This window comes from Enoplosus armatus, chromosome 16 (assembly GCF_043641665.1).
Source record: "Enoplosus armatus isolate fEnoArm2 chromosome 16, fEnoArm2.hap1, whole genome shotgun sequence".
Classification (NCBI taxonomy): Eukaryota; Metazoa; Chordata; class Actinopteri; order Centrarchiformes; family Enoplosidae; genus Enoplosus; species Enoplosus armatus.
This window is the reverse complement of record NC_092195.1, coordinates 15,867,986-15,893,278: the sequence shown is the minus strand read 5'-3', so window position 1 is coordinate 15,893,278 and position 25,293 is coordinate 15,867,986. Positions and strand designations below refer to the sequence as shown.

Sequence of the window (25,293 nt, the reverse complement as noted above, 5' to 3'; positions counted from 1 at the left end):
TCAAAATCCAAAGCTTTGCCAGCACTTTCAAGAGCAATCCTTTGGCAGGTTACTGCGCCGCCTAAGTACTTAAAATAGAATCTTGCCACCAGAGTACAGTGCAATACAGATAATGTGCATATGTGTCTACTATTACATGAATTCCAATATAAACTATATAAAATGTTGTACTTTTTTGCAGATGGATGAAAGCTTCACTCTCTGGCCTCAATGCTTGCAACTACATAACTAGTGGTGCTGTAGAGCTACCACTACTTTGGTCAGCATGCCCTTGTATTGTTTATGTCTCAGTCTCTGTTAGTACACACATGCGTACACTCCAGAGTGGAGGGACGTAATACGCTTTTCTGTCAAGTTCAAAAGGCAGTGATGCATAGTGGCAGAAATTTGGGGCCGTTTTTGTTTGATTTTTTTTTCTTCTCTTTTTTTGTGTTTAAATCGGTTAATCAGTCAAGTCAAAAAGTCCAAACATTATCTGGTTCTAGCTTCTTGAATGCTGCTTTTCTCTGTTTTATATCATCGTAAACTGAATCTCACTGGTGTTTGGACTGTTGGTCGGACAAAACAAGACATTAGGAGGTGTCGCCTCAGGCTCTGGGATATTGTGATGGGCATTTTTCTATATTTTCTGATTTCATAGATGACGATTAATCGAGGAAATAACAACAACAACAACAAAACACAAAACCAGGAAACAAATCACAGAGGAGCGGTCTGCAGGATTTTCCCTCCTCTGTATTAGGCGTAGCTCCAGTCTTGTCTGCTTTGTATGATGTTATTTTGTTTTGTTGTTTTGCATTATTTAAAAAAACAAACAAACTTTTGGTGGTAGTAACGTGCTGTTAAAGTCTGTTAATAAAAGCTGCTATAAGTAATTCAGGTTTCAAAACATTTGAAAAAATGACTTTTTGTCTGAGGAAGGAAAATGTATTCAGCATGCTCGTCAGCTCTTAAGGATACAATACAATCAGGGGAGAAAAACTGAATGTAAAGAAAAACATTTATTACATAGGGTACTTATATCACAGGCAGACACAGGCACGGATTAAGCCCGTTATTAATCCCCGACTAACTTTAGAATCGGGCTGAATTTCTGCTTCTTAACTTCACAGCAAAACAGACAAGCCATTTATATACAGTGCATCTTCCCAGCCATCTACTACGGGTCCATATTCTTCTTTTGTCCTTCTCGCTCACCGTGTGCCTTTCTGTTATCGTCAACGTTTTGGGGACACGGCCATCTTGTCAGTGGACAAAACCCATTGCAGGGTGTGCGGTCGATCAAACTGTAAAGTGTGAGCGCAGAAGTCGTTTTGACCATTACGGTGAATAAATAGTGCAGTGTGAGTTAACATACAAGATTGATAAAGTTGTACAGTCACTGCCCAGCTTTAGATAGATATCTTAATATTGACTTTGAGTTATGTGTTTTCTTTTTACTCTTAAAGATTAATACTTTATTGAACCTTGAGGGAAAATCTCACACAGCAGCCAATAAATATTATATAACAAAATCAGTCAGGTGGAAGACATGACTGCAGTGTGGCCCATCAGTGGAAAACAACAACAGTGTGCAGTCCTGACATCAAACGCTCGGACCAAAAAGTGGTAGTCCACAAACAATGCCCGCAGGCTTTAATAATACATGTACATACATAAGGGATCTCTAAACAAGAACAACAACAGAGCCACAGTTCAGCAAGGATGGGACTTCCTCTCTGTTTCAGGACATGTCAAAGTGTGATGAATCTAAAGTGAAAATAGCAGATTATCAAATGATGCTGAATTACAATTTTTGGTCTTTGTCTCAGCCAGGATATGTGAAGCTGTCCAAGCCAGTGGCCCTGTGGACCCAACAGGACGTGTGCAAATGGCTGAAGAAACATTGTCCCAATCAGCACCAGATCTACAGCGACTCCTTCAAACAGCACGACATCACAGGTACTTGCAATGACCTGCACAGTGGCTGTCATGGAAGATCTTCTGACATCCTTTAATCCTGCAGATTAAGTGTTATTTTTCTATAAAACAAAAACAGGATTTGTGCCGTAGATGATTAGTGGTTGATGCTTTCATTTACATTGTTGGAAGTCACCTGACAATCCAATCCAAACTATTTATGATTGCGCAAAGTGAGGGTCAAAATCACTCTATTTATCAGGCGCAGTCATGTTCATAATCGTGACATTGGTACAGACACATCAATGACTTTGAACACAGACATTTCTGTAGACAAAACAATGTTTTCAGATCAAGTTAACGGTGAGAACTTGGAGCAACACGGCTCATCTCCCTGCTGCATTTGTCATTTCTCATCTCGATGAGGCCAGCTCTCATCCATAACATCGCAGGTGCTCTCTGCACCCACTGTCTGCCACCTGCAGCCCTGCCACCCGGCCTACCCGTCTGTCCATCCCTCCCTTCCCACTGTCAGCGTTACCACTGACAACAGTTGCCACGTCAATCATTTCGCTAACGAGGCTCCTCAAGGTCACCCCGGCGCTAACGACACTCCGGTCCGCATAGTAACAGACGACCGTTAATTGCCATGCACTCTACCTCTCAGAGCACGACTGATCACATTAATATGTTTATTTGTTGCTGTCGAGGACCTCCTCGACTCAGTGACTGGCTGGCAAGATAAATCTCTCAGCGGCCGTGATGAGTGGCGTAATGACTCACGCTCCCGTTTTACCCTTTGATGCTTTTTGACTGTTATATGTTTGCAATGCTGCGTTTTGAGATTTAGCATCTTCTGTTTAATGGTCTGAAAATGTTGCTGCTTTGCGGTTCAGATTGCACATGTTTCTCATCAGCAGCGCAGAGGTACAGGAGATAACCCACTGTTCATTGCATGCTTTCCGAACCGCTGCTACAGTTTTGGATCCATCTTCAAGTGGAATTTTTATTTTGTTTTCTTATCATTCAAGGTACAGCACAAGCACTGCTGCCATGACTAATCACTTGTGAAACACGAGTTGTTTTTTAAATGGTATTAATTTGGGTCTTGTGTGCAAAATAAATTATTCGCAGTAATAATTCAGATTAAATACAAGACACATAAAACGAAAAGGATTTACAGAGGCTACCACTGAAAACACTCCTCTTATCACATCCGTGCAGTGTTTATTACATAAAACAGAAATCATGTCAAGTGCAGTCATCCAGTCATTCATTTGGCAGGAATTTCTCATGAGGTCCATATCTAATTAAGGAAAATGGATCTAACTTTAAGATTAAACACCTCAGCCTAATGCATTCTGTTAAAGCCTGTAAATAAATTATATTTTCAGTGATTAAAACATTAGAACGTAGCTTCCTAATGGTGTATTAACTTAATGACCCTTGTTTATTATTAAGGTGTAATGATTTTTACAGGATCATGCAAGAGAAGAAGGGGTTAACCACATATGCATGCACCGGCACAAACAGTGTGCACACTCACGCTTTCCTACTGGCACAATTAGGAGATAATGACATGCGCAAAAACCTGCAAGTAATTCAGTTTGTCTTCACATCGAGCATTAATTAACAGAACCCAATTAAAACAGGCCAAGCCACACCAATTGGGCTTACAAGGCAATTTGCATCCCAATCAATCTTTGAAATATTATGCAGATATTTTTCTGTTCCTACACCCTATTAGAATAAACAAGGGGGGAAACAAATGATGAATGGAATATTGTTGTGGGAAACAATCATGCGTAGACAAACAAACAGCGAGTATGAATACATTTATAAGTGCATGCAGGCGTGCATCTGAGAATATCTATTTGTTCAGTGTGCTTGTCGCACACTAGCTCTGACCCTTGGAAATTGGGATATGTGCAGTTGTGTGTGTGTGTGTGTTCGTGTGTGTATCTGCATGAATAGGCCTGATTCTTGGTTTTCAGAACATTGGATCCTCCAGACCATAGCGTGTCTTTACTGTATTTTCTGTCCAATCCATCCATAACAGAATACTCAGCCCCTATTTTTCGGCTGCCAGCGGTACTCAATCTCACTTGTCTTAGCAATGTAGTCATCCCTTCATAAAGTAGCAAATCTATAAACGGTCTCTATTCCAGATCATAATTCAAACAGGCACTTGTGTCCTCCCTCCTTTGACATAAAACAGCGGCGAGGGAAATGCATTTTACTGCGTATCAGGGCTAGTGCAACATTTTTAACGTCAAATGACTTCAGTATGCAGCAGCTGCCTCCCTGCTAGGCTCCTGTAACCTCAGCCAAAGAAATCAATGTTTCCCATCCTCCCCCCAGCCTCTAACTGCCAAGAAACCCTTTCCCTCCCTCAATCTTCACCTCCTACCCCCAACAGAGACAGCGCCAAATTTGACTTTAACACCCAGCTGCCATTAAAAATGCATTAAAGCATATTAAGGCATAATTAGATATTAGTCCCTAATCCGTTGTAATTACAAGGACGAAGCTCTTTTTGGTGAGAATAGCTTGGTAAGATAAATTAGTTCAACACACAATTTCCGATACCTTTAGATGTAATCGGCGCAAAAGGTGTGATGATATGGGTGATCAAAAGCAAGAGGGTGGAAAAGGAAAAGAGGGTGAGTCACTATTAAGTTATATTTTCTGTCAGAGAAGACCATTACATCACATTGTGGAAACTTGGAGGCAGAATGAGATGCAGCTGTAGAGACTGGCTGCAGGAGCGGCTTTAGAAACTTCTGACTGGGTAAAATGAGCAAAAATGTGTGAAGACTTACATTTAAAGCGCTAAAACTGTACATTATTTATAGTTAATTTCACATTAATTTATCACATTGAATAATGAATGAACAGTGTAGCAACTTTTAATATTTCTTCTAATGAAATAATATCAATAAATAGCTGCTACTCGTAACTTGAAATAGCCCACAGCCACGGACAGATTATGAGACAACGGGTCCCTGGACACGGACACATAAAAGACGCCCAGACTGAAAGAGACACAAAACAAAATCTGGAAATTCTGAAGGTTTGATGAAAACAAGGGACAGCGGAGCAGTGCGAATTGGGACGCGAGCATGCAGAGAATACTACTCCTACCTTCCATCAGTTAGACTGTTTTTTCTCACAGAGGAATACAGATACATGAATAACCAGCCTCATAATATATTCGTTGATGTATAGTGTCATAAGGCCTTCCTCTGAATAATTAATAGCCTGTGATATTAGTGGTTTAATGAAGGGTTGCCTGTATCCAGCGGCTTGCACCATACCACTTCAGTTATTCTAAAGGTCTGCGTAACAGCAGCCCGTGTAGCTCAGTTGTGATGTCCTCGTCCACTGGAAGGTCTCACACTGGGTACAAAATGTATATTTGATGAGGCGCAGAAAAGGACGAAGGGTGACAAACGCCATCTTAAAACCCGACGAGGACACCCCGCAACAAGCCTAAACAGCGTTTGAGTGATGAGACAATGAATTCTGAAGGCACCGCAGATTGCCGCCATAAAAGTGCTGCTGTGTAATAGAGGAATAGGAATATAGTAAACGAGTCAAAGGCACTAACATGGCCGCTCACGAGCCACAAAACGGCTCCATTGGTGGCCATTGTTTTGTGTAATTTCCAAAAGGGAAATTCGAACAGCTCGCTGCTGATGAGCTGTTTGGGGGACAATTTGATCCACAGACAGAAGGAATTGTGGTTAATGATGCCATTTGATAGATGATTATATAGCAATGTGTAATATAAAATTAATTACTGTTCTGCCAATTGTTATGAAAATGCCTTCCTTGCTTTTCCATATGGAGAGTTTGGAAATTAATCTTCAGAGACTGTGAATGACATGCGGTAGAGCTGTTAAATAAAGTGTAGTTTGGCTCATTATACAGTATACATTCTTAGTTTCATTGATATACTGATAAATAACCTGTATCCCTTTTTATCCAAATACTGTCTGTCCCCAGTGAGCCTATCGTAATGACCGTAACAAGAAAATTAGAGATGTACTCAAAGACAACCTATCTCATCACCACTATGCCTCCATGTGATTGCAGTCTCAATCACAGTAATCTTCTGGCGCCATGCTTAGTACGTCTCACTACCCTTTTCACCAGTACGCATCAGCAGCGGCACTCCAGCTAACAAAAGCTAAGACCAGGCAGTGCCTCGGTGCAGCCTGTGGGCATGTGTGCAGTTTACTTTGTTTCTGGTTTTGTTTTTTTGCAGTTTTAACTCTCTGGTGCTGTTGCTGCTCGTAACCACACAGACACTGTAAATCAAGCTCGTTGTAACATGGTAGGATGTGACTGCCTGCATGACAATTATCGGTGTACAAATTGCATTCAGAGTTCAACAGCCAGCCTGCGTTACAAACTGGAGATGTGGAGTTTGAATAATGGGTGTTTAAGCAGCAGCAGCTAACATAATATACTGCTGAGTTTCATTGTTGTTGCACCAGGGTTTTTGGAGCTCGACCCATACTCAGGACTTAAAAGTCAGATATCTTTTGCATTGATTTTAACCATTCTTTTATAATCTGTCTTTTTCAAGTCCCTTCAATTTTATGGAAGTACAATACTTCCTTCAATAAGGGTCTGTTCTGATACTATATATATCATAATATGGCAAATGTATGCAAAATCATATCAAACTGATGTTCATAGAAATAAATTGTGTTCAACAATCTATAGAATATCTATAGATATAGATATAGGGTACTGTATATCCCTTTTACTTATTATCACCACACAATACACAGATACAGTTAACATATCATCATAGAAACATAGTACACACACAGTAGGTGCATGATAATGCATGTCACACTTATATGAGGAGGGGGCGAGAGGGAGGAGTCCTGATAGCTAAAAGAAAGAAAAAAAAATAGGACATTTTAAAGCACAATAAGAAGGAAAATATAAAAAATTAAAATAGAATACAATGAGATATAAATATAGAAATACAGTTGTAGTGCAGTAACAGCTCAGTAATGAGATGCCACAAATTCAATAAAGGACATAAAAGTGCAGTAGAGAAACCCACCAATCAAAGGCACAGGAGAACAGCAGTTCTTAAAGATAACATGACATGATCATTGCATCCCGATATAATTCTGATGAAAGTTGACAAATGAAAATAGTGAATAATCTCCCAGCCGCACTTCTCATTTCACCAGTGATGTGACGTGTCAGTCGACAGTGAACATAAGTCAAGGCTCGCAGGCGGGGATCACGACAGGTTGCTGCAGCGCCCACCTGAGTCATCAGAAAGTCAGTGGCACACAACAAGTGTGCATATTAATTCTTTGTGATCCCTTTAACCTATGACAGCGTGTTAGCTCTCTGAAATCACAGCCAGCAGTCATTCCATAATGACCAGGGACATTCAGAGTGCTCTGTTAACTCAGGACAGCTAGTTAGCTGCGCAGTAAGCCTCGCAGTCCACGGCGTTAGAGTCCCAGTGAGCTGTCTACACTGTGGCTAACCAACAGAGGTGCGGTATAATGATCAGCAAACTGAAATAGATCAGTAGTGGTGAAATCAGCATGAGGCTACTGCTGCTGTGACAAGTGGAGGATTGAGGCAGCTTATTATCTGTGTGTGGGTGTGGGTGTGTGTGTGTGTGTGTGTGTGTGTGTGTGTGTGTGTGTGTGTGTGTGTGTGTGTGTGTGTGTGTGTGTGTGTGTGTGTGTGTGTGTGTGTGTGTGTGTGTGTGTGTCTCTCTCTCTCCCTCTCTGGCTGGCTGCATTAGTTTCATTACTTAGACTGAACCCTGTTCTCTCTAGCATCATAGCTGGCCTCCTCTCCTACAGTCAGATATAGCATTAGCATTGGATCACAGGTGCTTAGTGGCTGCAGTTGCCTTTTAGCTGCAGGGCTACAAGCAACTCTGTGACTGAGACAATCAGTCACCATTTACTTTGAGGACTTCAAGCTGTGAACGCCGTTGAAGAATCTGTCCAGTGCTGCTACAGTCCATGTTTTGTCGTCGTCAGCTGGTTGAATCCAAGGCTGTTATCCCACTTTTATTCTTGAGGGGGATCCTATCGCATATGGCAGCAAAAAGTATACTTACTACCCAGCGCTCAACACTCACATCACTTGTTATTCTGTGCTTGACAGACTGTTGTGCAGGTTTGGAGTGCAGTTTGCCAGATGCAGCTCAGTGACATTCATCCCCAGAGGACACACATATGGGCACACAGCTGCGCGGGAGATTTGAGAAATAGGATTTACCTGAGGAGAAGTAGTCATAGAATACATTCTTGCACCGTATTGCCGGCTTTCAGCACAGCTGCCAAAACATGTCAGGACGGAAAAGTGTGATTTTTGAAGTTAGAGGGAGAGGAGGGTTAATTTGCCGCCTTTGTGCTCCTGTCCTTACCCATGGCTGCCCTGCACACAGCCATGATTGGCGTGGCATTTTAACTGTCAACTGTCTGTTTGTGCATATGCATGTGACCATTTGGCAAATATTTCCCATTTGCACATGTTTTTATATCTGATGGATCTATATATGTGTGTATATTTGGGTGTATGTGTGTGTACAGATGCACTTTAAGCTCCCATTCATCAAAGCTGTGGTTGATGTGCCAGGCTATAGCTGTAGATTAATCTGCCTTAGCTCAACACTGCTGCTCACCCACCACTCATTAATCTTTCCCAGGGACAATTTGTTTGCATGTGTACTCACATCAGTGTGTTTTTGTAAAGTATGTGTACACGCATGTGTGCCCATATTTGGTTTTATGTGTAAAAATACAGCTGGTCATACTTTTTTGTTTTTTTGTATAGCTACGATGTAGCTCTTGCCTAATAACAGAATCCTTGGATATGAATGAGAGAGATGTGCTATAGGTAACTGCCAGAATCAGTTAATAGGTATATAGGTGAAGGAGAGACATGTTCAGTGAGCAGTAGCAGCTCATCTTCCTGGGAGTTATTCGTTATAGAAAGAGGGCAAGAAATTATTTACCTCATTCCAGAGGGGCAGAAAAGTATGGTAGTGAAGACGCTATCTGAATAGGTAGGTGGGATAGGAGAGGAAGAAGGAGAAAAGGAAGGAGGGTGGCTAGTTACAGTATTTTGTGCAGAAAGCAGATAGACAGGAATTTAGCTTGGTTTGAAAGGAGGACAAGGTAGTTTTCCACAAACCTCTTTTATGCACATTTTCAACTTGTACATAAAATAAAACAAAAAAATAAAGAAGTCAAACCCTGAGAAGAAATAGAGAAAATGTGGTAAAGGCTGATGGGAATAGATTTTCTTCCTACACCTTGACATTGAGGTGCCTGCTCCTGCTTCTTCTGCTGTAGAAAAGCATGCAGTTCATTCTGCCGCTCCGAGTCACAAGCCACCACTCCACCACAAAGCCCCCAAAATGAAGAATAGAAAGACCAAGGTTTTCAGGGGTCTATGTAATTACAATATCTCCAGTTTGAGTCCAGACAGGGGGCCTTGGTCCGTGTCACCCCCTCTTTATCACCATAGAGCCTGATAAGAATCATTACAGGGCTATTCATGTAAAAACAGAAATGTCATCTTAGCTGCAATGAAACACCATAATGAATCAGAGTTACTGGTGTTCAGTTAATCAGTAGAAGAAAGAGAGTAAAGCTTAATTTTCTTTTTTACTTTTGCCTTTTTATAAATAAATATCAGTTATATTTATACTGCTGGACTGCAGTCACAGGCTCCCCTTTAATGATGGTAGGAGCAAGAGAATTATGTAATCTTGTCACATATTGGTGAAGTATTCACATGTAAGTTGTTGATGAAAACGTGTGCTGATTTACATTTTATGTAGCCTTTTATTTGAAAAATGTACTCAGAACGTGCAAAGCATTTCAGTGGAAATGGCGGGAGAGAGGGAGCAGTGACAAGAAGACTTTTTTTTTTACTCCATCCATTTACTCTGTGGTCCTGTCACTACAGCCTCTTTTATGACAGAGTATTGATTTGATTCAAAAGAAGTCTTTGTGGCCTCCAAAGACAATACGCTGAACTAAATGCCTGCCTGAACTCCTCTGCTGTTAAGTAAGGAGTGGACAACAGTGTCAAATATATGTGTTGGGTCAGGAGTTAATGATTTCCTGCCATGTCTTCTTTTTGACATTGTCTTTTGTGTTGATCTGCCAAATGAACTGAGGCCTCGCTCCATCCCATCATCGTGCTGGAATCTCGTTGAATTAACCATGCAGCACAACGCCAAGCTGACATAAAATGTTGTTTTCACCACGACACGGCCCAGTCATGGTCTATTTGTCATTGTGATGCCTTTTACAATCGATTCTCTATTCACCTCCAGAAATTCAACATTTCATCCCTCCTTCTCTTACCTCATATATTTCCTCTTGACCAATTTCCTCTTCTGTCCTCATCGTCCTCCTCCTCCTCCATCTCCTCCTCCTCCTCCACTCACGGCCATGCTACCCTGCTCAGTGAATTAATTGTGGTTTGAAAAATTCCCAGCTGAGGCTTGGTGGGATTGTCGAAGCCAATGGCTCAGAACTGCAGGGCAAAGAGAGTGAAAGCTTGGACTTCTTTCAGAAGCTGTTCCACCCTGCTGATACTGCTTCGTCGACCGGAAGGAGCGGCACGCTGGCACCCACCGCTGAGAACTGGCAGTTTGTTTGCAGTCATCGGGGTGCTTCTCATATTCCAGGCATCCGCAGTACTCCACCTGCCCACATTAATACCCTTCTTGTTTTAAGCTGTTTGAGGATATCAGGTCTGATGCATTAAAATCTCCACATGCAGGAAGATAGGAAGGTATTTAGTGAATTAAACATTCATGCTAAATGCTTTTAATGACCAATTCTAAATCATAACTGGAAGGTTTCATTAACCCTAATGTTCTGCATTATGAATTGCTTATAAATTTTGACGCATGACGCAGAAAATGGCGCATTACTTCTGTTTGGACTCTCAGAGACTCCAGCTGTAAAACATGGATGTCGGAAAAGTGACACATTTTATTTGCTTTCTTGCTGAGAGTAAGCAGAGAAGAGGAGTGATACTGCTCAAATGTCTATATGCTAAGTATGAAGCTACAGCAGCCGGCTAACTTACCTTAGCATAAACATTGGAAAGAGGGGGAAACAGCTAACCTGGTTCTGTCCAAAGGTAACAAAATCTGCATAGCAGAACCTCTTGAACTCACTAATTAACATGTTATCACTCATTTGTTTCATTTGTACAAAGACTGAACTGTTCAGGTGGGATTATGCACCTTTCTTGGCTGGTGCCAGTTACTTCCTGGTCCTGGTTAATTAGTTTTGGACAGAACCAGGCTAGCTGTTTCCCTGTGTTCACAGTTTGGCAGCTTCTTATTTAACCTACAGGCATGAGAGAGCCATCAGTCTTCTCATTTAACTTGAGTATTTCCCAAAATGTCAAACTTCTCCTTTAAATACAATGTATTTTCATACAGTCTATACCTGTGATTGGTGTTGACAGTACTTTTCACACAGCACTATCCTCCCATGATGTGATTTTGCAATCACGTTATTATGAGGAAGTGGAGCCAATGTCAACAAAACACAGAGTTAAAGGAAACCCTCTCTCCTCAACATGGATAATGCCTCAATAAATGATGGCAATACAAAGATTATGTGTGAGCCATCTGTTAATCTCCTGGTCAGAGAGCTGTGTTGTATAACTTGTATCTGCCGTTATTTAAGATAGACATTACTGAAGCAGTGAAAAACCTCTGTTGCCATGCCGATCTATCTTTGGTTACAGGATGAGGTGCCAAGTGATGGTTGGTCAATATTTATAGACTCATAACAGCATGTTTTATGTGTACATCGCTTCCGTCAATTTGCAGAAGTCAATTCTCCCTCCTCTCCCCAACTTTCCGCCCTCTGCCTCACCTTTGATTCATCAGTCCACTTTCTCTCTCCACCTCAGTAATCTTTGTCTTTCCATCTTCCCATTTAGTATGCTCCCCTCACTTCTGAGCCTTTATGACTACTTAGCTCCCCAGTGTTTATGTAATGGGTACTTTCAGCGCCATTTTGCCATGAAGCATCTTAACTATGTTTGGCGTTTTACCCCCATCTGGCCGTAGCACAGAGCAAGGAACTTCTTTTCTTAAGGCAGGAGAAAATTGGCCTAACACAGTCAACGTTATACCACGAACACTTAAGGGTACTTAGCTTTCAGAACTGCTCCCTTCTGCGCTGTGGTTGCAAAGTGGTAGTTGGGGCTCGGCGTGCCCTAACGATCTGCAATAGATCGACCAAACAAGTCAGGAAACATGAAATTAAGTTTGCTTTTCCCTCTGTTTCGGTCTTGCTACACTAATGAGAGAAGCTACATATTTGTTAACTTTAACGATCTGACCATAAACAGAAATAGAGGGAAGAAAAAGAGGGCGAAGAACGTGACAGACTTCCATGAGCCTATCAGGACTGATCTTCGCCCGGACTGTGAACCAATCAGAGCCAGCTTCTTGCCCAGGCAGTCATCAGGGCAGAGGACCAAAGGGAGCTCTCGGGGTCTAACCTAATGCCTAGCAATTACCCTGAATTATTATCCTATCTGCTTACCACCCCACATGTTACAAAGGCACTCATAACAAGCGTTAATAATGACACCATACTGTACTCGCGTTTTACCAGCAGCACAAATCCCCCTCATAGAAACTGATTGGATGATTAAATTATGGATTTTATACAAGGTTTTCCAATTAAGGACAGAGCTGTGAGGGATTCTTGCTCAAGGGATATACAGTACCCGATATTTAAATAATACGTGTGCTGTATTTTAGAGGAGTATGCCTCACATTGAGTTGTGTTGGGCTTAATAGAAAATTTCAGACTAATTGACATTCCCATAATGGGCAAAGGCTCTTAAAAACAATTTGTTTTTATGTCAGAAACAATATTGCAGCCTTGAAAAGCTCTCTCTTATCGACATACAATGCACGATTTGTGGAGCTGTAATCTTCCAACCATGTTTGTGTGCGTTTCCTCACTCTGTTCTTGCACTGTAACATAAATGCTTTATCCAACCCTTTTTAGAGTTTCTCCAGCTGTGCATATTGCATCCACACTGGCTTCCTGCTCCTTCTGGCCCTTAACCTTCACTTTTCTTTTCTGTTTAGGGCGGGCTCTGATGAGATTGACAGACAGAAAGCTGGAAAGAATGGGCATCATGCAGGAGGCCCAGAGGCAGCACATCCTGCAGCAGGTCCTGCAGCTTCGCGTCCGGGAGGAAGTCAGGACCCTTCAACTTCTCACACAAGGTAGACTTTTCAGCACCATAAAATATATAAAACACAGTGTACACATTTAACCATAATACTATTCATCTCATTCAGCGTATAATTTGCTCACACAAGCTTCAAAACACTGCAGGTCTTCAGAGCACATACTGTATCTGTGTCTCTCCCGGGTAAAGATTATTCACAAGGAGACCGACACCTCACATTCTGATAAATATTTAAATAATTTGGTGTGCAGCATTTATGTGCATGCCATCTGTAGTCATGGCAATCACTGCATGTTTTAAATCTGGCAGGAAGTGATGAATCAAAAATGATTATGCAACAAGAGTTTCACAAACGTTCTCCTTTGGTGTAAAACAATCAAAGACAGCTTTAAGGGCTGGACACGGCAGGATTTCAAACGCTTGTCGCTTGGCAATCAGAAAACCTGATGCTGTCTAGAGTCGGTGAGATGATGGCAATGAAATACCCAAACACAATATCTGTCTTTATCTCTAGTTCCCAAACGTATATGGGAGAGAAAGCCGAACAAACTGTTAAACCACATATATATACACTCTGCATCACAAACAAGTCATAAGCAAGTCACATGTTTCACCAGCTTCTGCTATCGCCCCACTCTCTTGTTTATCTTTAGGGCAACAGGCTCTGCTCTGCGTGCCCTAATCCTTGTGATACATTAGACACAGTACTTGTCTTTGTCTAACACATAGCCACATTGATCATACTTGTGCTTACTCCCCCCATGCAGCCTTTACATCATGTCATGAGTATGTCATATGTCTTACAGTGTCAATAGTACTATCAAGTACTTTTCCAGTCTTCACCCTTACATGGTTATACATATGTTTCTCAACAATCAGTCTTGGATTATATTTCAATACATTTTCCATTTACAAGTACATGAACATTTTAACAGCTCAATTTCCATAACACGCTGACATTTCACAGTAAAAGCAATTCATTACAATGAAATCACCGCAATCAGATTTTACCCGTAGAGTTCAACTTTGATGAGTTCCAACAAATTTGCACTGTTAACCAATAATAAGTCAACTTTTATTTAGCCTCTTCTGTCGGAGTGAAAACTGTTCCACAAAAGAGCAAATGGTTTGCAGACAGTTATGAGAGGAGTCAACAGTGCAAATACATCTTTTGAATGAACTGTGTGAACTTATTGTCCTGTTAGCAACATAGCTAAGCTAACAAGCTGACCGTTAGCAAACTCAAAGTCAAGAAACTGCTGTCAATTGTCACTGCTGTGCAAAACAACAACACAACGAGTATGAGTAGTCTCAATGTCCTTCCAGCCCCACCTATTTTACGTGAACGAGCGAATGTCACTTTGTGGTTTGACTGCTGCTTTATAAGTAGCCTGCAGAGGGGTTTTTTTGTAACTAAACAAAGTAATGTTTAGATTCACTGTTTCGCACCAATGCATTCTGTATATTCTTCAGGCTTAACATACAAGCTGAATACATTTCTCTCCTCTCCTCAGAAATGTGAAACCTACATGATTTACATCCAGCTGTTTTTTTCATCCTTGCCCCTGTTGGCTCATTGCCACAATTCTTGGCACATCAGTGGAAAAGTGTGAAACCGGCGCTGTGTTTCATGTTACATGCATGCAAATGCATGTGTTTGTGCATCACATCGCATCACATATCGAGATAAGGGTAGAGTGTAGAGTCTAGAGTCTACCTACTTGTATGCAAGAACAACAATATGTGTTGGTGCTATTTCACTCCAACGCAAGCACGAGGATAATCAGTGGCATGCTAACAAAAGAACAAATACCTTCACAATTTTATAAGCCATGTTTGGAGACTATTAATACTCAAAAAAGGAAATACAGTCAGTTCAATTGTAAGCAGAGATTAACCTTCCCTGAATTCAGAATGCATTTGCAAAACATTTGCTCAGAAAGTATTTTACTGATGAAGTGTAACCGCATCTCTTACACTAACAAAATGTGTGAAAAGAGGGGATTTCTCACACAGTCTTCATAATTCACTCAGTGTGTTAATGTTGTACTTGTGCTTCATAACACTGTTGGGTTTCTTAATCTATAATAATTTAGAAGCTGATCATATGTTCTGTATGTCAAATCTTACTTTGAGATGTAACTATACCTGTTAAATAAATGTAGTGAGTAAGTAAAAAGTACAATATTTCCCTCTTAAATGTAGCGGAGTAGAAGTATAAAGTAGCATACAATGGAAATACACAAGTCCCTCAAAACTGTACTTCTTAGTTACTTTATACCATTGTCAGTAAGTATAAATCATAATAATAATAATCAGTAATTGAAGATGCTGTATATTCACACAAGGTACAATATACTCATCAAACTGATGATCAAACATTATTACCTCAAGTGAATTTGACTTTTCACCAAGGACACATGTTGATAGGCTCCAACAGCATTCACCTTTCTACTATCAACTATCAACACATTCATTTTCTATTACAAAAGAATCCACCATCATCCTTCCTTTATTATCTTTTCCTATATGCACTCCGTGGCTCCCTGCAGTTTCTCACTTTAACCTAATTTCTTTGCTTTCTACACAATCTGCTTCTCCCTCTGCAGAGTGCATCCTGGGTTTCATAACATGACATTGTTTTCAACCCTCTCCTCGCTTTTTCCTACTCACCCTGTGATTCTCAGTTTCCCTCGTCTCTTCCTCAGCAATTCTAGCAGCTGCCCTCCTCCATCACCGCAACCAGCAGCACTCCGCATCACCTCCACTACTTCCATCAGCACCTGTCTGCCCACAGACTCTCAAACAGGGCTTTGCCGCAGGGGCCGAGAGACAAATTCTAGGAATCTTTGTCACTCCGCGAAATTCTTGGAAAACATTTGGAGTGTTATAAAGCAGCTCCTATCCCCTGCTGCTGTTTTGGTTCCCTAGCAAGTGGAAAATAGAAAGAGAAAGAGAGAGTGCAAGGGAGAGAGTTTAGCTGAGTGATGACACTTTGCTAAGGGCTGCTCTCCCTTTCCTCCCCGTGTTTTCTGTCTCATCTTCGCCTGTCTTCTTCCCCTCTCTCTCCTCTCCTATCTTCTCTCCTCTCCTCTCCTTTCCTCTGTATTGATGATATGAGAGGCGACAGCCCACCAGCCTCAGCAGCGACAGGCCGCTGGCCTCAGCAGGAAGCAGCCTGTTAGTAGAGCCTGTCTGGGCCTCTGGGAGAAAGGACAGAGGGACAGAAAAGACGGTGGACGTAGGGAATGTGGAAATGGAAGAGAGACCATGTGGGGGAAGATGAATGTTTTATCTTTTTATTTGAGAAAATTAGGTGTTCTGCATGACATGAATTGTATATATAAACTCATAAGAATCATCACAGGAAGTAATAAACAATTAGTAAAAGTGAGGATAGGGTTTGTAAGGAATAATAAGCATAAATTGATAGTTTTCTAAACAAGTTTCTTGTATTTACCAGCTGTATCACTGAACGTAATGGAGTGGTGAAGAAGTGGAACAGTGAGAAAAAGAGGAGAAGGAAACAGAAGTATTTTAAGTCTCCTAAGCTGTCGCTTCTGGAGATGCTTTTGGCAGGGAGGGAGAAATTGGAAGGAGAAGAGATGGTGGAGTATTTCTATGCCCAAGGCGCACTTCCTCGAGCTGTTGCTAGAGGGAAATACAGCTGTAGCCAGGGAGAGAGGGAGAGAGAGAGAGAGAGAGAGAGAGAAATGAAGTGAGAAGGTGGCGGGGAGTGATGAGGTGATGAAGAGAAAGAAAGAAGGGGGAGGAGTGGTGAGAAGACTGGGGAGAGACTGAGACAGTAGGTGACAAGAAGGTAGGATGAGAAAGAAAAGGAGAGAGAGAGGCAGTGAGTAGATAGAGAAAAGGGAGAGTGAGGAGTGTGAGAAAGAGAGGAGGTGAGAAAAGGAAACCCTCCTCCCTCTGAGATCTGATGGAAGACAAACACATCTCTATTCATGAAATATCTATATATAAATGATCTTTATATGTGTAAATCTCAAATAAAAGCTGGGATTCAAATAACGGCATAGTTTCAAATAATAGCTGAATTAATAAAAGAAAACACACGGCCAAACTCACCAATATGCTGCTTTGAGTTTTTTTTTTCACAAAATGACTGTTTTTAATTATTATTTTTCCAAATCGCCTCCACTTTGCTGTTAAGCTATCGTCAATTAAATGCAACACTTCCCTGCAGATTTTTCACATTAAAAGGCTACCAGACTTTTATTCCATTTGAGCCTCTGGAAGGCTTTAAATGTGAAACATCAGGGCAGGAAGTGTTCAGTTTTATTGACAGTAACTTAACACTGATCGAAAAAATGGCAAAGTATAAGTGACTGGAATAAGTTGATGAGTTGGAGCTTCATCTCTGTTAAAAAGAGACACTGAATATGATGAATATGATAGGACTATGTTGTTGTACTGATTGAATTGGTGTTGTGGAAATGTAGACTATCCTACATTTGTCTCACATTAGCTTGGTTATTTATAGCCTAAGCTAATTTGCAATGCCCGTCCCTAGATCGACCTTTAGAATACAAAAAACTGAACGGCAGATACACAACAGACATTAAAAACACATACTCAACAATAGGTACATACATTAAAAACACAAAACTCAAATTAATACAATAAAGCAGCATAAAACAAAAAGCACCAGATCATCTTCTCAAAAACTGGTTTATTTTGAGTTTTAAATGATCCCAGTCAGGATCCAGTTTGAGCTCTGTAGGTAAGAAATTCTACATGTTGATCCCTCAAACAGAAAAAGCTGTTTGTCCAAGTTAGATGCTCCACGTGTTACTGAGCCCGAAGCTCTGAGTGGAACCACAAGGTCACTGAGCACCTGGGGAGCCCAGTTATGTAGGCATTTATGAGATTATCGAATGTAATAAAATTGTCAATCCGTACAGGTTGTTGTAACTAGACTTCCGGAAAATGAACTGCTTTAAGTGATGTTGGCTGGACGGATACGTCACTCGCTACTGATTGGTCAGGGCAGAACCAAACAAAATGGCCCCACCCTTCCAACAAGAAATCAGCAAACATGAACACAATGTCAGACAGTTAAAAGCATCAAGGGCAGGAGATTGGAAAACAGGGCTGATGTCCTTGTAAAACATGATAGAAATATACTTGTAGGATTAAAGGTCGGGTGCTCTCTGCCGTCAAGGTAAGGGCCCAGGCACTATTTTAAATGTACTGTATATAGGTTTATGCTACAGAGAGAAGAGCAGAGAGAGAGGTGCAGCATCTATATAGAAAAATGAACATGATAGAGCATGAGAGACAGAGAGACAGAGAGACAGAGAGACATCCACTATCTAGAAAGAGAGAGGGTGCAGAAAAGAGCACTGGAGCGAGCAAGGTACACAATAGAGGGAAAGGCGAGAGAGAGCGAGGTGTTGTAATTACTGCAGTGTACCCAGACAGAATTAGCTAGACGGACAGTGATTAACCTTTAAGGCTTGCTGGGCCATGGGAGGGAAATAATTAGATTTCCCCTGTCTCACTCTCTCTTTCTCTCTCTCTCTGTCTCTTGGGGACGGGGGAGAGTGGAGGCTCATCGCTTATTGCTTACAGTCAACAGAGACGGACTGAGGCACTCCAAATAGAAAGCGATACCCAAACAACAACGGCCTCAGAGCGTTGAGTGGACGGCCTGATAGTAGCACTTTGGAGTGAGCGCAGGGTGCAAAGCAAGGGTACTTAGTTCCACCATTCGCCTCGCTGCTACGCCGGTGTTTGTTGTGTGAAGGCTGAAAAAAGAGAGCTTGATAAAGAAGTTTCACTTTGCCCGATCGCTGCATAAAATGTGCGACCCCGAGGACGAGGTTTCAGACGCAATCCAACAAACACATTGTTTGAAGCATACTGACCCGTTAAGGACGTCATTATATATGATTATATAAATCAAAGTAATTAACAAAGTAAAGTAACTAATTGCACATGACATCATTAGTGCTGTTAACATTAATTGCACATAGTATCTTAACATAATGATGGCACATGAATGACCTTCATAAATGTACCAAGCAATCAAGCTTACACATCAGTCAAAACTGTTATATAAATATGACAAAGCCTAACTTGCTTGTGTCTAAAAAACTTCAGCAAAGTTTAGCTTTCTTTTTTCATTTGCACAACGGCAACTCAAATAACGGTGAAAGAAAACAAATATTATTCAACTTGGCTAGTTTTGTTACAAACAAACCAATATAAGGATTTATAAAATTTAAACTGGTTTACAGGGGGTTAGTAGGGCATGACGTGATATAAAAATTTAAGAAGCCCTAGTTTAATGACAATAAATTGACAGTACCCCTGAAATTTGACACATACAGTTTATTCATATTGCATTCACACACACACACACACACACACACACACACACACATACACACACACATCCAACTTTTATAATTACTCTGCTGGGGTCACACATATAAATGTCATTGATGTCAGGTGAAAACTGTTTTTCTCCTAAATTAGATTACATAAAATGAACATAACATCAAGTATAAATTTGTCCTCTACTGTGGTGCAATGTTCCTTTCCATCCTTAACTTTCCAATTTCTGAGGAAATACAAATAATTAGCCTTGTATTCTTGGTTGATTACCCTTCGCATATCAAACTGACATCTTTTAAAAGTTGTCAAATTTCCTCAACTCATTGAGGAAGTAGCATGTCCTCCTTCAGCTGAAGTTAAAGTACAATTTTCATTGTAAAACAGCATGGAAAAACGTAACGCATCATAAAATGTAAAATAAAACCTTGTTTTTGACATTTAATGGTCAAGAACAGCTGTGCTTCGGAAGACAGGAAATGAAAACAAGATAAAATCAACAGAGCTCCAACAAAATCAACAAAAGCTTTTATAAAACACACATAAAAAAACAAGTTAAATATGAAAAGGAAGAACATTTAATAAAAGATCAATACAGAGAAGAAAACCAATAAAACCGAGTTTTATGAGGTGATTTAAAACATGATACAGGTTTAGTCAGCCCAACAGCTCCTGTCTAGTCAAGTCTTGTGTTTTTTCTTGTAAATGTCTGCGTCTAAGACACACATGCTTGTTGTACAGTTTAAATTTAGCCTTAACATGTGTTTCCATAGAAACAAAAATCTTTCTGCACCTGAGACAAAACATGGAGGGCAGGGTGTTAAACAGAAGCATCTGTGTCTCTTCTGGCGAATTAAAGTGAGTTATGGCTTCATATTAACCCCTCTGACAGCTTAAAAAGTCAGACTCTGAGACAAAGGAGGAGTGGGAATGGGAATGTTGTGATTAATTAGGCTGTTTTCTTGATAATGGCATTTAACCGTTCAAATAGTTGTGTGTAAAAGTCTCTAGTGACTGCACTGAATCTCTCTGAATTAACTCTAATACAAAGATTGGAAGCCGTTGAGCCATCGCGTCTCTCCCCTCCTCAAAAAAACAAAATCTCATTTTACTCTTCTTCTGTATTCAATTTCATGCTTATAACCATTTCAGAGTTTTCAATAACAGGCCTATGCCAGTAAATATGCTATTACTGGCTTGTGAAATCATCACTCTTAAAAGAAACTTGAATTACACAGCTGACAGAGCTCTATGAAAGTGGTTTTCTGAGTACATAGTGCTAATCTGTGAATGTAGACACAGGCTCGACGTTTATGCTTCATTTATTGTAACAGAGTCTCATTTAAAAGAGAAGACGAAGACAACTTTGCAAGAAATTAGACATAGATGCTTTACAGTTTCACTATCCTTCACTTTGTGCATTTGTGCCTGTTATTGTCCACCAGAATGATAACATTCGTTATAAATTGGTTTGCTTCAATCCATGATTTACATTTTCTGGTACTTTGTAAGTGTTAAATATGTGCTTTTCATGTAAATGTTGCCAAGCTATCCCATAAAATATAAAAGCAAACATTCAAATTTAAGTAAATGCTTAAATTTCTTTTCTTAGACTCCTTTGAGTACATACCTTTTTTTGACAAAGTGTAGGTGTTGTTCGTGAGTAAAATATGCTTCCAGATAACAAGAGCAACAACCACTTTTCTGAGCCTGAATCTCAGACACAATAGTATAAATTTCTTATTCAGGTCCCAGGGTGAAAAAGTTCAGAACAGCTTTTTGTGGCCCCGGGGCAGTAAATGAAGGAAGCTCTCCTGTTGTGCTTTAGTAGACCTCGGTTCCTTTGCTCTAGGCACCTTAATGAATTATCTCTCTCCGCTTCATGGCTTCATAAAGGAAATCTCTTCAGTCAGGGAGCTTCACTGAACAGGATGTCCTCCTCTGTCTTCTTTCCAGGGTTTTTAACTAGTTCAACATGTAAAGTTTGCTGACATGAGAAACTTTACTGAGCTAAGCACAAATAAAAGCAAGAACACTGGTGGGTTCCACGTTTTCCCAGGCTAGTAGATTAACACTTCATTTTACAGTCTGATGATTGTGGGATAACAAGCTGCCAAATCAATAACTTTTAACTGGCCTGAAGGGAGAACATTGTTAGCTTGCCTCAGAGGTAGCAAGGCGACCTGTGAGCATTTGAAAGCAGGATTTGTTGAACTATCTCACCATGTCTGCAGAAAGATCCTTTAGATCCTTTAGCTTTTTTACTCCCAAACTGCACTCTAACTATACTTACTATATAGTTCCATATAGAAGTCATGATTTACTTTGCAGATATCCAACAACACTAAAGCTCCACTTCAGATGTTGCACCTCTGACCACACCCTGAAGTACACCTCTACATCACTACAGCAAGCACAAGTCAAACCAGTGGAGGTCAGCAAAAACAAGATTTTCAGTTGTCTTTTACACTTACATTTTAGACTTGTGCCTGACTCACAAACGGCCATATCAGCATTTGAAAGATAGATTTTTAGGTTGGGATAAGGCCTTGTAGATCAAGTTTTGGGCTTGATGGTTGGCAGGGGCAGTTTTATTGGCAAATTCCTGGCTCCTATCCAACCTATCCAATTCATTTGAGCCTCTGAAAGTGGCCCTAAATACATCTGAAAACATGTCCCATCAGAGCCCATTTGCCTTTAACTCTTACAGTCCCAGGCTAAAAACAAAATGTTTGTGGTACTTGCATTTGTCTGACTCTCAAAGTCTAGCTTCAAATATAAATGTATTGCACGCTTCTGTTTTCAGGATAACCAGGGCTATGTGAAAATGAATACATATTTGATGCAAATAACATTTCTGACATAGAGGTCAATGGTCAAAACCTGTGAATGGGAATACTTTACGAAGGCAACATAACCAATAAATAACGGAGGCAATCAGTGAACTCTTGAATTATGGTACCCACACATTGCTTGGACCACCATAACAACCCGTAAGTAGATGTTACAATCCAGAATGAAAGCTCATTTTGCAGGCAAGTACCAGATCTATTGCTTTGTTGACTGATACTAAATTAGATCATGAGCAAGCCTCACACAAACTTTGCTGAAACTTTACACACTGCATCTGATCTGTTGCTCAGTTGAACAAAAAATCTGAATTCAGTCTCTCTGACCAGGTAGTGTCAACGGAGCCGGGGTCTTTAGAGAAGGAAGGCTAACAGCACACATTTTCTTAGCAAAACTAGCAAAAATGTGTCCTGTCGGCCATCACAGTGAATAGAGTGTCTTTACTCCAAAGTCTTTATTGAAGCCATTCACTCTGAAGACTTAAGGAGCTCAGGGTGACTACTGTCCTTCCTTTGGGCTTTGCAGTGAATCAGATTTCTTGCTCCAGTGTGTGGGGAGCTGAGAGCTCTCATTATCTGAGTTCTCTCCTCAGGATCCTGCCCTCTGTGGAGGCACTTCCTTTTTAAACCTCCCTTGCCCCCCACCCCCCGCCACCCCCATCTCCTTCTCTTTTTCTTGCTGCAAGCGAAGGTCAAATTAATTCTTTTTCATAATTTCCTGTCAGCAAGATTCCTCCCTCTGAGACTCCATCTATGGCTTAGTGCCTGAAAGATGTGATTAAGGTGAAGACAAAGTGAATACCTGTGTCTGACAAAGTGAATAATGTTTTTTTCCCCCCTTATCCATATAGATATACTGTAAAAGGTGTATGATAATATCACACACATTAAGTCTCCCACAGTTTCACTTTTACTCTTCTTTGAATTTGAATACAATGTGGGTGCCTTGGGTGACACTCCACATTACGAGCTAATATGGGCTCATACTCACAAAGCAAATGTCATTTAGGAGCAAATGGCTTCAGTGCACAGACAACAGTGTGCCCTAACCTTGCTCATTAACGCTGTGGGTCTCAGAGGGTCTCAAAGCCTAAACGCAGACATCCACAATATAGCTACACACCTCAGATGGTAATAATGCTATGAAATACAGAAAGTAATTGCATCCCCTGTTGTGAAGGCAAAGGCTCCTTTCATTAAGGCATGAATTGAAACTGGTCTCAGTAATGAAGGTAGAGCAGACACCCCATAGCTGGTATGGCATTCATAGAGTCTAGTTGTCTTTTGAAATAAGAAGGGTGGGAGAAAGAAAAAGAAAATAAATATAACTAATGCGGCATATTGAAAATACCCCCCCCCCCCTTAAAAAAAAAAAAAAAAACTTTTTTATAACCTCAAGCTATAATTCTCCTTGACAAGCAAGTGAAGACTCCCTGCTCAGGGCCCCCAATTACAGATTTTCGCCTCACTCCAAACGCTTCACACTGGACTGCCAGTCGGCCATTTTCTTTTTTCTGCAGGGGAAAAAAAAGAGCAGAGAGGGATTCGAGCAACGTCAAGGTTAGGCGAAGCACATTTCATCTAGTTTTACCCAGGGAGTAGCAAGGGATGCGTGAATGCAACAAACCCACCCTTACCTCCAACTCTGACTCTCAAGGACACTAGAGAAGGATGCAGCCGAGTATGAACAACATGTGCAGATCTGTTAATGAAGCTGAATGAAAGAGGGCACCGCCAGAATTCAAAAACAATATGAGAGAACGGAGGAAGGAGAGAAATTTTGCGTGGAATAAGGAGAGATAATCAAGAAGGAAAAACAGAGAGGCAGAGGAAGTAGAAGGTGCACAGGTGGAACAGGTCGAGGCACAGTACCGGCACTTCATAGTCATATGTGATATGTTGTGTGTACACTCACTGTTCTGGCCTCTGACCCAGAGGCAGAAAAAAACAGATTGCTTTGACAGGTCCACTGACATCACACAAGATGTTCTGCTCTTATGTCAGAGTCTCCGGAGAGTCCTGCCCAGTAGGGTTTGAGGCCTTACTGTAGCATGTGCCCTATAATGTGACTGCTATAAAGGGAGATTTGCAGAGAGCTTAGCCGTCAATATAATATTTGTATAGATGTGATCTCACGCCACAAAGGGCAGGTCTCAGCAGAGTCTAGATCCCGTCAGTCATGTAAACTTAATGAAGTTCATGCATCTTGCAGGACTGAACTCTGTAAACGATAGGTTGGTGTGAAATCACAACCTGGACTCTGTGTAACAAAAACGACCCCGCTGGTCGATGAAACCCAAAAGCTCAATAGTTTGCTCTTTTATGCCTTTTTAAACCAGAAGCGGCGGGTAAGGTTTCTCTGCGCAGAGCCACATTCATTAGTTTATAGTGAAATGAGAAGCCATTAAAAAGTCATTGTATCGGTCGCCTGGCAGCACGGCTGGTTCCACTCAGTCTGCTGCCGTCTCCAGCCCCCCTGACCACCTCCGGACATCCAGGAGCCCAGACGGCATGGACAGACCAGACTCCTGAGCACACGCCTCCAGCTTCCCAGCATTCGCTCATGATCTTACCAACCTGGATCAATAGCCATAGGACACTTACTGTACTCTGAGACTAGCCATTACCCCATAAACATGCCTGAGCACTGGCTCCAGACTTATTGTAGGTACGTGTAATGGAGAGCAGAAAAATGGCACTCAAGAAGTTGTTTTGCCTGCTGACCGTTGCCAGGGCGACCGTTAAGCAGTTTTGAGGTAATTCTTATCAGAGCAGACGCCATAATGTGTTAATACGTTACTATTCCCTGCCACAGTTTTGAAAGCTCCAAGCCTGCTATGGACTTACAACTTTACTTGCATTACAGTTTTATTAGTTTTAGTCAAATTGGGATTTTGCACATGCGTGATGGCTTTCTTTCAAAACAGAA

The 25,293-nt window shown here is 41.0% G+C and overlaps 1 protein-coding gene across 2 annotated transcripts in view; it reads left to right on the top strand.

Moving 5' to 3' along the window:
• Positions 1 to 25,293, top strand: part of samd12 (sterile alpha motif domain containing 12) — a 93,333-nt gene that overhangs the window by 26,018 nt on the left and 42,022 nt on the right. For both annotated transcript variants that reach the window (XM_070922016.1, XM_070922015.1), the window contains exons 3-4: positions 1,812 to 1,941; positions 13,052 to 13,192. In XM_070922016.1, coding sequence (XP_070778117.1) covers positions 1,812 to 1,941; positions 13,052 to 13,192 — 271 coding nt within the window. The remainder of the gene's footprint in view (positions 1 to 1,811; positions 1,942 to 13,051; positions 13,193 to 25,293) is intronic.